General features: G+C 29.9%; 2 protein-coding genes across 2 annotated transcripts; both read right to left on the bottom strand.

Moving 5' to 3' along the window:
• Positions 1-3,295: 3,295 nt before the first annotated feature.
• On the bottom strand, positions 3,296-3,661 carry LOC112683774 (protein GVQW3-like). The gene has a single exon (XM_025554930.1). It carries the CDS (start codon positions 3,659-3,661, stop codon positions 3,296-3,298), a length of 366 nt encoding a protein of 121 aa, XP_025410715.1.
• Positions 3,662-7,234: 3,573 nt separating this feature from the next.
• LOC112683773 (histone-lysine N-methyltransferase SETMAR-like) lies at positions 7,235-8,285 on the bottom strand. Its single transcript, XM_025554929.1, has 2 exons — positions 8,157-8,285; positions 7,235-7,456 (listed from the first exon to the last, which is right to left on the bottom strand). Exons 1-2 carry the CDS (start codon positions 8,283-8,285, stop codon positions 7,235-7,237), a joined length of 351 nt encoding a protein of 116 aa, XP_025410714.1.
• Between the last annotated feature and the right edge of the window lie 4,336 nt (positions 8,286-12,621).

Raw genomic sequence — 12,621 nt, 5'->3', positions numbered from 1 at the left:
TAAAAATAAAAAAAAATAATAATTTTTTTAAAACATTTATTGTTCTTAAATGTGTAAAAAATGTTATATATATTATACATAATATTGTTATAATAAAAAAAAAAACGATTTTATTGTTGTAAACGACTCGACGATCTCTGCCGCCGTCATGTTTTCTAAGTTCATTCTTTATGAAAAGATCAAAAGTAAAGAATTAATAATAATTTCTAGTGTATAAAATGAAGAATGAATATTAAATTCAGACACGTGCTCAGAGGATCAAGTGTAAAAAAGATTATTAAAAAAAAATTCCAGTGATTTGGCTCTACTATGAAATTTATCTCGGGCAAAAGTCTTAGTTCCTTAATCCCTTATCGAATTAATGGGATAGTCCTAACGGGATCGCGTATAATTCACTGCGTGATAATTCACCACCGTTAAAATTCGTCGTGGCTATAGTACAAGTTATTAATAAGTAAATAACATAATAGCGTAATTGTTCATTTAATTAAAAAATATAAATGAGTTAATGCTAAAATATTTACATGTTGTCCAAAAAAAAAAAAATAATATTATAATAAATTACTACCTACATAAATAATCAAACATTTAACTGAAAATTATGAACTATGCCTCGTTATATAATCTTTCGTTATGCTATTATGATAGTCATCACACATTTTTTAACCATTAAGCAAAATTTTTATATTTTCTTTTAATGCTAATTGAATGTCCGAATATAAACTGTTCAAAATGGATTTTATTTAATAATTCTTCTATATCAATTGAAAAATTGGTTTTAAAATACTGTGTTTAATCGTATTACATTATCTATGAAACAATTGCAATGAATTCTCGTGCGGTGTGTTGTAAATGCGGTGAAATATCCTGATACCGTCCCAACGCTACTATTGCCGTCTGCTTCGGAATCAATCTGGCTGAAATGAAATAAAAATATACATTTTTACTGAGTGTAAAAAATATTTGTCACATTCGTTTAGCACAATTATCCATTCAACCCGTACCCTAAGTACATTATAATAAATAAATTTGAAGTAGGTATGCACGAAATGTTTAGAAAAATTATTTGTTCATAAAACGTTGGACACGAAAACATATTGTATTGAATCTATAAAGTTGGTTACATTATATTATTATATTATATTATTTATATTATTTATATTAGATTTTATTGTTATTAGATACATACTTGGTTCTCGGGTCTCGGCTGGATTGGTAGCAGACGGCTCATGTTGGTCGACATTTCGATTTCCTTGTCATTACCAGCGTCGTAATAACTAAACATTGCGCCCGGGACGAAACTTCAAAATGGGTCCTTATGTATTTTTAATTTAAAAATATTATGCTTATTAGATATTATTTTCAATGATTGCTTATTAAGGCAATCATTTATATAATTAATATGAAGGATGTTAAAGATTTTTTAAACAAAATATACGATAATGGCCGTTGTAATTTTAACATTAAATGCAAGATTTTCAGTTTTGTGTTCTTCTAGGAATTGCACCAGGGATGTAGGCACCTCTAGCCTCCCTCCTTGCTACGGCCCTGCTTTTTCCATCCACGCACATACACGACTCTCTACAACTTGGAGTACTTTCAGACGAGACACTTTGTATCCGGCTACTTGTGTCCGAAAAGAATCGCGCGATTACGATAACATTGCTATAAATATACTCGTACGCACGAGACACAGACACTCTGCCTAAGTCTGAGCCACTGATAATGTATGAACTTGAATTAGTACGTTCAAACACGTGCATTCGAATAACCGAAGAGTTGTACAGTGTACAGTTTCAGAAGTACTCTATTTATTTAATAATTTATAATACTTTATTAATTTTTTTATTTAATAAAATCATAACCAAAATTATATTATAACAATGATTATAAGTATTTTATTTTTATCAAATTATGTAGTTGAAAAATAAAATTACTCGACATGCAAAAATAATTAAAAAATTATATTAGTATCTAAGAAGATCATGAAATAGGGTATGAAACTTAACCTTTTTCTAATCTATTCCGAACAATAAGATGGAGTTTTTTATGTTTTTTATTTTTATAAAGTTTTCTTTTAAGCAATAGAGCTAGTAGTAGAACTTCTCCTACTTTCATAGTTGAATGAAAAATTAGCAATAATTATTAAAATAGGTAATTGTATTTAATCCAATATTCGAGTACAACTAGTGTCTCGTGTGAAAGACGCCTCACCCATGAAACTTTTTGTTTCTTGTAGCGCAATTCTTGTGGGCGGCCACAAAGTGTCTCGTCTGAAAGCGCTCTTGTGCTTTCTTATCCGATCAGGTCTACCCGCGACACGTTAGACACCGAGAACGAAAAGGCCGACTAAGACGGCGAAGACAACGCCGAGGATTAAAGCAAGGAGTAGTTATGTAATGACACAATTTCAAAATATATTTTCAAGTTGTTCAATTTTCATTATAAATAAATATAACACTTAAAACTAAAAATACATGGTGGCTATTTATTTCCAGTTTAGCCATTAAAAACACAATTTAAACAACCGTACGATGTTTCAAATTATCGTTACATACTTTGCGTGTGGAATATGTGGAGTGTGGAGTGGTCTAGAATTGGCATTTCTATTCTACTTACGATTTATAGAATTATTCAAAGTAAAGAACAGAGAATATACATCTGAAGTCAAAGAAGCAAAAAAAAAAAGTAAAATACTTGACTCAATGGTTTTTGATTAATATACATAATGCTATTCAGGGTATGAGAAATGTATTGATCATAATGCCATTGTGATAAATGAAGAATTAAAGGAATTAAATGTGCTTATAAAACATAACCAGTTTTTACTGCTGAGTGTGAGGCTTTAGTCTCATGAATTTAAAATGTTTTTACTCAAATTTAGGTTAACAGTACTGAACATATCTAACCTCGTGTTTATAAATATTAATGTACTTTTCTTAATGGCATCAAACAGATTCTGTGTTATCATGGCTATTTAAATATAGGTCTGCGAATGATAATAAGTTAAGAAAAGTGGTATTTCCAAATCTGGAGAAAAAAGATTGTTTATGGAAAATGTTGTAATTGGTACAAAATAAAATTTTTAAATAATATACACACACATACGTAGTAGGATCAAAAAGTTCCTGGAATTTATTTATAGAAAAAAATCTATATTTCTTATCAAATATCTGATTATTGGAATTAAAAGTAGACATTATTAGCTATCTATAGGTTTAGTCGTTAAAAGTACATTAGTCTCATGTGAGCCGTAATACATTGAGTCCATACGAAACTGTGTTTACGCATTTTTTCAAAATGTCACAATTTGAACAACGCGCCGCATTCCTAAATCATCTTTTGAAATGTTTTGAACTGAACCATACGATATTCCTAATACATTTACCATATCTTGAATGTGTAAACGACGATCTGATTGCACCAAGTTTTTAACTTTTTCGATTGTTTCATCGTTTTTTGAAGTTGATGGCCGGCCACTCCGCTCTTCGTCTTCAAGTGACTCTTGGCCATTTTTGAACCGTTTAAACCAATCATAAACGGCTGTTTTCTTTAATGCTTCATCACCATTAACTGTTTTCAAGCATTCGAGCGTTTCTGCGGCAGTTTTTCCAAGTTTAAAACAAAATTTAATGTTAGCGCGTTGTTCAAATTGTGACATTTTGAAAAAATGTGTAAACACAGTTTCGTATGGACTCAATTACGGCTCACATGAGACTAATGTACTTTTAACAACTAAACCTATATATATATAGCTAATAATGTCTACTTTTAATTCCAATAATCAGATATTTGATAAGAAATATAGTTTTTTTTCTATAAATAAATTCCGGGAACTTTTTGATCCTACTACGTATTTATATTACGAATGATATGAGGGCAGTTGATGTGTCTGTAAGGGATGTAGCAAATCGAGACGAATGGAGGTTTTGGACAAGAGTGACCGACCCCAAATAGTTGGAAGAAAGACGAAGAAGAAGAAGAAGAAATAATATATACATACTTATATATTACCATTCATCCACAAAATATGACTTTTACATTTATTTTTATTTACTTAAAGTTGTAATATATATATATATATATACTATATATTATTCTTTATACTTTTAAGATTATAAATATTTATGAAAAATTAGGTTTTTTGAATTTAAAAAAAATGAGGTGGGTAGAATTTAATGCCCTACTCACCCATTTTACTAACAATTAGCGTTTACTCAAGACTTTTTTTAGGAATATATTCTTTGGTTATCCATAAATTATTATAATTATACCATATTAGTGACATGAACATAACGAATTCGTAGTTTTCATGGAATGGATATTAATTTTTTAAACTTTGATTAGATTGTTTTTAGATTCATTAAAATTATACCACAGTAGTGTATTTTTTTTTTTTTTTTTTATAATATTGTACGTTGTTATTAGTTTAGTTCTGTTATATTTCATTCATTCTAAATAATAATTTAAAATAAATTGCTATTACATTGTATTAATGATATGTTGGCTGCATCCGAATTGCGTGCCAAAAAAAAAAAGCGATGTTGGTTGACAACCGAATTGCGTGTGCGTATTTTTCGTGGCACATTCGAATTTCACGCGTACAAGTTTGAATAGATGACCGGTTTTCGCTGATCATTTAAGTTTATACTGTAGTAAATTTAATATAGTAATATTTAACTAAGTATAGTAAATTCGATAGTAATATGGGTTTTTTCCGAGGAATGAGATTAGATTAGTGAATAGCGATTGGAAATTATTATAATTTGATAAGTATACAACAATATATACACAATTTGTAATTTTCGACAATCAGTTAATAGTTAGCAATCAAACCGATTTAACGATAAAAAAAAAAAAAAATGGAAATTAGTGTTGTTTAGCGAAAAAAATAAAAAACTATATTTAATTGATGGCCATAAATGTCATTATCACAAATATTTAAATAATAATATTCAAAGATGAGCATGCACTAAACGTATGTGTAAATCATTTTTTAAATTAAATGAAAATAATGAAATTATTTTTAGTGTATTAAATCACAACCACGAAAAAAATGATGTCAATATTTTAACTCGACAAAAAGTAAGTAATAAATTAAAACGTAAAGCTTTGGAGGATCCGTTTAAAAAGCCATGTAAGATTTTACACCGAGAATTACATGAAGGAGATATAAGTAGGTTAGTAGTAGTAATAGTAGTTAGTAGTAAGTAGTAGTAACTACTACAGACACGATGAGTATAAAAAAAAAATCTATTATACTCTGAAAAGTTTTGAAACTTATATATTTTGACGTTGTTTAACAATTGTTTATATTATTTTAATGTATTAACACAAAATGTATTATTTGTTCATTTATAATTTTTTTAGTCTATTAAGGTTGTTTAACAATTTTCTATTTAAATAAGAATGCGTAAAAATATAAACTTATATCAAAAATATGCATTAAAAATTAATAAATTTAAAAAAAAACCGCGGCACGCAATTCGGTTGTGCCGCGAGAAAATGGCGCACGCAATTCGGAAACACCGGATATGTTGTCTTATATTTTGTAACAAAAATGATAGTCGTTAGTTGGATGATATCCTTTTTTCATAATTTTTGTTCATTTTTATGAACAAAAAATTAAAAATGCTATAAAAACTAAGAAAATGCATTAAAATAGTCAAAAAATGCAAAACTTTTGTATTTTGGAAAAGTTTTTCGAATTCATAATAAAATCAATAATCTTCAAAAAAATATGAAAAAAAACGGGTCACAAAATCACATAAATGTCAATTGACATTAACAACTTCCAAATTATGTAGATTAGCTCCATTGGTTATTGTCTCATTACTGATTACAACTATGATAGTTGTTATTAATAATTTTTGTTTTATGAAATGGAAAAATACTTATATCTATTTATAGATTTTTGTAGTTCAAGCAAACACGACCTGTTGGTTATAATATATTTGATGCCACTAATCACTATCATGACGACAGGTACCTCCACAAAACGATGGTTATTATTACGAACTACAACTTGTAGTCCGTAGTAAAGGCCACAACAGACAAAATGTATAATATTAATTATGATTAATATGATAAATACGATAGCAAATAACAAATGGTTTAGATTTCAAAAAACGTTTATAATATTATTACTATTTTATTTTAAGTTTTATTAAATTTAATTTGAATTGCGTATATAATGTAAACGTTGAAATTTCAATGTTGGGGGGGTCTGGACCCGAAATCCCTCCCTTAGGTACGCCTCTTGTGAGCGTCGTGCCTAAATAGCGTACAATAGATTATTTAAAAATAACTATTGAAAGGGAAAAACTTTTAAATTAATTATCCACAGAAATTATGTATTTCGTTCTCTTGATCTAATTTTTATTAATTTTATGTTTTTAGGAACTATAATCTGCATTCGAATATATAGCAATACGTAATTATAAACTAAATAAAACGAATTTTCTGTAATGTTCATCAAATTCTTATTTTTGTTTTTAAAGTTTGTAAAATTTTAGTAGTCTTAAATATCATGGCCTCTTTAAAAATACTGTGCTTGGGGGAATTCATTTTATATGCTGAATGAAACGATTCATACCTAAAGTATGTGATCCCGTGTAGTGTTAGTTAACACCACATTATTTTTGCCATTATTATTAAATCACATAGAAATACAACATTGTAAATGTTTTAAACTGTAATGAAACAAAATATTTTAGAAGAATAATTATTAAAAAATATAACTATATAGTAACGATATATCTTCTTATAAAGCTTATGTAAAAAGAGCGACATTGAGAGATATTATAAAATTACGTAATTTACAACACAAAATTAAATATTAGCATTACATTATAAGTATACTTAATCTAGTTTTTTTGAGATTTATTAAAGCCAATAGGTCTGAATAGGTATAATATGGAGGTCTCAGTTAAGATTTCCTTTGTCTTAAGTTTTGAACCTGAAAAATCTTATTACCTTTTTTGACCTACGTATTGTGGGTGGAAAAAGAACTGAGTCACAGTAGATATTACTACTTCACGGCCTCCATCGTTCATTATGAAGTTAAATCAACAAATACAAATTTATTTCAGAGTAGGAGGAAAAATACGAGGGGCAAATGATAAGTAATGCACAATCGTGAATTTTTCGAAAATGCAGAGAGATAATTGAAATGAAAAAAATATATATAAAAATACACTTCTTTAGTTAGAAATTAATACCTTTATTTTTCAATTTAATCACCATTTACAGATATACACTTCAACCAACGAGTCACAAGTTTCTTCATACCGTCACTGAAATATGTAGCTAGTCTCTCTTTTATCCAAGACTTCTCTGCTTCCTTGACTTCTTCGTCCGACGTGAAATGGGTGCCTTTGAGGTCTCTCTTAAGGTCTGGGAAGAAGTGGAAATCACAAGGTGCCAAATCTGGTGAATACGGTGGGTGTTGAAGAACCTAGAATTTCAACTGTTTGAGAGCGGTACTGGTTGCATTTGATGTGTGAGGTCGGGCGTTATCGTGATGCAACAAAATGGTGTCAGTTGATCCACGAACGCGACACACTCGTCTCCTTAATTTTTTCAGTGACTCAATGTATCGGGCTGAGTTTATACTTGTCCCCTTTTCCAAATAATCCGTTAGATAAACTTGATTTCCATCCCAAAATACCGTAAGCATAATCTTTCCTGCAGAAGGCTGAACCTTGAACTTTTTGGGCTAGGGAGAAGTGACATGACGATATTCCACACTCTGTCTTTTTTCCTCGGGATCGTAGTGATGCACCCAAGTTTCGTCACCGGTCACAATTTTTAAGAGAAACTGCTCTCCTTCTTGGTGATAACGATTCAACAATTTTTGGCTTCACTCAACTCGAATTTTCTTGTTTTCCTGTGTCAACATTTTCGGTACCCAACGAGCGCAAATTTTTCGATAGCCAAGTTGCTGAACCCGACTTTTTCTTGCGACATCCCAACAATATCAGCTATGCGGTTTTGAGTTATTCAACGATAATTTTTGATAAGCTCGTCCACTTGAATTCGATGTTTTTTCATCCGTAACAATTACAGGTCGTCCATCGCGATGTTTATCCAGAATATTCATTTTACCAGGGTCATCTAATTTACATTTTGATACCCAATAAGATACTTCGGTCTACAGTTTTATTACGGTAAATAGCTTTTAAGCGACGATGAATGTCTGTCGGATTAACATTTTCGGCGGTTAAAAATTCAATCACAGCTCGTTGTTTTAATTTCGTTGACAATACGTCAGTACTAGGCTCCATTCTGACACGCACTGATTAGAAACAAATCGAGTCATGTTCAAATGGATATTTCTCAGTTATAAACGATAACAATAGTTATATTTGGATCTAATTTTGAAGTCTTTATCTTATTACGATTGTGAGTTATTGGCGATTGTGCATTACTTATGGGCAAATTCCCATCGTATATTCTGTAACTACGTCCTTTGCCATAAAATTGTTTACGAATGGCTCTGCCTAGATTAAGGGACTGTGCCGGTTAGTCTATACCTAGAAACGTCACTATTTGAGACACCCCTGAACAATACTAATAAATATGATACTATTTTCTTAAGAATAACAAAATCATAAAATTTTATAATGTACAGCTAAATTTATAAATTATAAGAAGCCTGTAATTAGAATATTTTTTTTAATTTATTGAGATTTTTTCCTTAAACTACTATATCCTCGACACTTATCACAAATAAACATAATAAATTAATAATAATAATTTAAACTGTATTATTAGATATTATAAGTTGCGATGTTCGTTGACAACTAGCTATATGTTAGTGACGAAAAATAATAATAAAACACGTACACATTTGAATACATATAGTTGTGACGCTAACAAACTTATTATTTATAACTTATTATAACTTATTGAACACTAATTAAAATTTAACTTTTCTTTGGATATGGATAAAATCACTTTCGGCTCCTGTGACGGTGTTTTAGAGGGACAACTAAACGTTGGTAAATCACAAATAACACAAGACGGTGGTACTGGTCAACAGTGTGAATGGTTCAATGTGATACCCACCGTACCATTAGAACATCCCAAGGGGCCGGAGTTTGATCCAGATTTCGGAAAGATGAACGAAGAATTCCGGAACATGATAAGAAGGAGACAACAAGAGGAATGGGATCGAACAGGAGCCCAGTGATAAGAACGGAAAGAAATTAAATGTGAAACAACTTTCGTAAAATTGCTCACCGAGGCCTTTTATAAATTGCAGCAATAAAATACTGTACCATATATTTGTACGTACATTGTAAATTTATCAAATAATATTACTAATAATTCTACGGATAGGACTGGACATACCTTTGTATTTGTTGCCTACCTCGTTACCCGATATTAAATATCCTTCTATCGATCTACTCCATCTATAAATGTATTGTAATCTACTATGCTTATAGGACATTCTATGGATATCTTTTTGCCTTTATTATTTTTTCTAATTACTATCTCAATAGATGAACTATACTGCATGTTGCTTATTATGACATTGAAGATACTGTCCAACATTTCACAGAAACAATCCAATCAGCTGCTTGGGGCTCATCTACTTTAACCCCTCCTAGAAGCCAAAACTCCTTTTCAATTCCCATTCATATCCGAGAACTAATAGCAAAAAAAAAACGTGCTAAAGCTATGTGGCACCGCACTAAACTTCTATCCGATAAAAATATATGTAATAATGTCGCATCTTCACTAAAACGAATTCTAAAACAACTCAGAAATGACAACTTTAGTTCATGGTTCTCCTCAAAAAATGGCTCTCTTTGGAAGGCAACTAGGAATTGCTTAAAGTAAAAGCCCATAAATTCCCCCCTAAAAAAAGAAGATAATAATTGGTGTAAAACGGATAAAGAAAAGTCAGAACTATTACGTACACATCTAACCAAAGTCTTTCAACCACATCATGACATTGTAAATAACGCCTTTGAAACATAATATGTTATATTGAAAACTCTCTAATTTCCCCCTTCCTCTCTATTTAGCCCCAAAATCGTTTACACCTGGTTAACTCCAATATCATATAAAAATGTTTCCTCTAAAAAAATTTCCTGGTCTGGACCTTATTACTGCTGAAGTTGCTCGTCAGCTACTAAAAAAAGCAATTAGTAACTTCACTCATATATTTAACTCTATCTTAAGACTTTCCTACTTTCCTCTACAATGGAAAACTTCTATCATAATTTTGATTTTAAAACCAGGCAAACCACCCGAAATCCCTTCTCATATCGTCCAATAAGTCTCAGCCTCTCTTCGCTAAACTCTGTGAAAAATTAGTATTGAAACGTATCTATCCCTTCATAAATGATGTATCAACCATTCCACAAACCCAATTTGGTTTTCGCAAAGGCCACTCAACCATCCACCAATTACATCGGCTGACAGACTTAATAACAAATTCCCTGGAAAAAAAAGAATACTGCTCAGCCGTCCTCCTCGATGTGGCCCAAGCATTTGATAAGGTTTGGCATTCGGGCATTCTATACAAATTGAAAAAAAATCCTACCTCTCCTTACTACTTATTCTTTAAATCTTACATCGAAGACCGTTTCTTTGCAACAAAGGTAGGGTGTGAAATTTCGACCTTAGCCCCAATAGCAGCAGGAGTCGCCCTATATATTATATTGAATATTTGAATTCAACATCACATCATCTGTGATAGTTCTCAGTTTAATAGGCGATTATTTTTGTCAATCTGAGAGTTGTCAGAAAAATATATCATCCGTAGTAAAATTTCAAATTTATTCCTTCTAATGATAGTTCCAAATTTAGTCTTATACATTTTTGAACTGCTCCAGTATAGTTCATATGCTGATAATTGAACCAAACCTGTCCAAATTAGGATTCCCAAAAATTGTTTCATTTTAATAATATTTGTATCTTTCCATTTACTTAGACGGGAATGAGGTGATATATGTTAACTTCTAATTTTCTGGAACGCATATCTATTAGTTTCAACAACTATTTTCCTTAGAATTTCTTTATTAACTAAAAGCATATAAAAATGAAGTGGAGCCCATCAATCATAGAATAAATTAAGTCAGGATTAATTCCTGTAATTTTATTTTCAGGATTGAATATAAATTCATTGGTAACTTTGTCATCGACTCTCCGCTGATGATTTGGTTCGGATACTGGGTTTTTTTTGGTTCTTTGGTCGTCCAGGCGGTTTACTTATGACTGTAATTTCATCTTCAGAGCCACTAATATGAGAAATCCATATTTACAAAATTTACAATAATTATAAAACAGTATATATTATGTATAGAAATAGTTTTCATTTACTAGAGTCATAATCATTGTTTTCATCAACATCCATAGTCTGAGGCTCAGCTAAATAATAAATAATTAAACTCAAATATTGTACAATTAAAGTAAAATAATTACCATTAAGATGTAGATTACTAGTTTCTAGAAATAAACAACGTTTTAATTTTATTCTTTTAGGTTCTGAATCACTTTCATATACAAAGCGTAATATAATATGAAAATATGGATAGTTAAAAAAAAAAATGTCGTGGACTATGTATAATAATGTACAGGCACTTACTAGATAAATTAGGGTCATCATCGGTTCATATGACTGAAAATAAAAATAGACAATTCGACTTCACTCGTACACAATTTATTGTTAGATATTGGATACATTTATGGACACTTTTAGAAATAATTCAAACTAGTATACAGTTTAGATATTTTAGAGTAGTAGATAATTATAACTATATTATTTATTAATTATAATTATTAATAATAATATATAATAATAAAATATGTTGATGAATGCTAAATGTTAATTTCACATAACTATAGGTACATAGCTTTTCATTATCTTGTATACGGTAATAACACTAATAAGTAGGGCTAGGATTTATATGCATTTGCATGTTTTTTTCCTTAAGTCCAAATCGATTGTTTGTCAAATTTGTCCACGATTTTGCTTACTCTCGTTTAAATAAAATCAATTTTTTTTTGCATATAATTGCATATTTATAGATTTTAATGTTTTTTATTTTTTTTTTAACTTAAATTTTTAAATTTTTATAAATTATTGTTAATTTTAAATGGCGTTTATTTCATAATACCGATAGTTTTTGGTTTATCCGTCGAATTGTAAATATATAGTATAAATATTACCCATCTAATCTTATCTTATCTACGACCGATAGGATTACCTACACATTATTTAACGACGTATTTAATTTCATTAGTACGACGTGTGTTGCGTAAATGTGCGGACACTTATACTTAAAATTTGAGTGGTTTTAATAACAGTATCAGTTAACAATTTTATAAAATGCCGAAATTTCAAAGTGAAAGTGCCAAGTTACGTCAATTTGTAGAAGATTTTTCAAGTGACATTTTTAAAACAGATGGTAAAATATTATATTGTATTATTTGTGATCAAGCTGTGCCCGTAACAAAACGTTTTCAGGTGGTAAAGCATTTAAATACAGGCAAGCATAACAAAAATATTAATTTAAAAGCCAAATCTAAACAGTCGTTCATTAAAAATACATTAGATAACCAAAATGAACAAGCGAATTTTCCTCTAGATTTATGTCAAGCAATGTT

Source organism: Sipha flava, unplaced genomic scaffold (genome assembly GCF_003268045.1).
Source record: "Sipha flava isolate LNK unplaced genomic scaffold, YSA_version1 235_pilon_pilon, whole genome shotgun sequence".
NCBI classification, from domain to species: domain Eukaryota; kingdom Metazoa; phylum Arthropoda; class Insecta; order Hemiptera; family Aphididae; genus Sipha; species Sipha flava.
Note: the sequence above shows the minus strand (reverse complement) of the source record. Positions and strands in the feature narration are given on the sequence as shown.

Coding starts and splice junctions, on each gene's coding strand:
- LOC112683773 (XM_025554929.1), bottom strand. CDS start 8,285: ATGGAGCCTAGTACTGACGTATTGTCAACGAAATTAAAACAACGAGCT. Junction 7,457..8,156: donor CTATTTACCGTAATAAAACT/GTAGACCGAAGT, acceptor TTGAAATTCTAG/GTTCTTCAACACCCACCGTA.
- LOC112683774 (XM_025554930.1), bottom strand. CDS start 3,661: ATGTCACAATTTGAACAACGCGCTAACATTAAATTTTGTTTTAAACTT.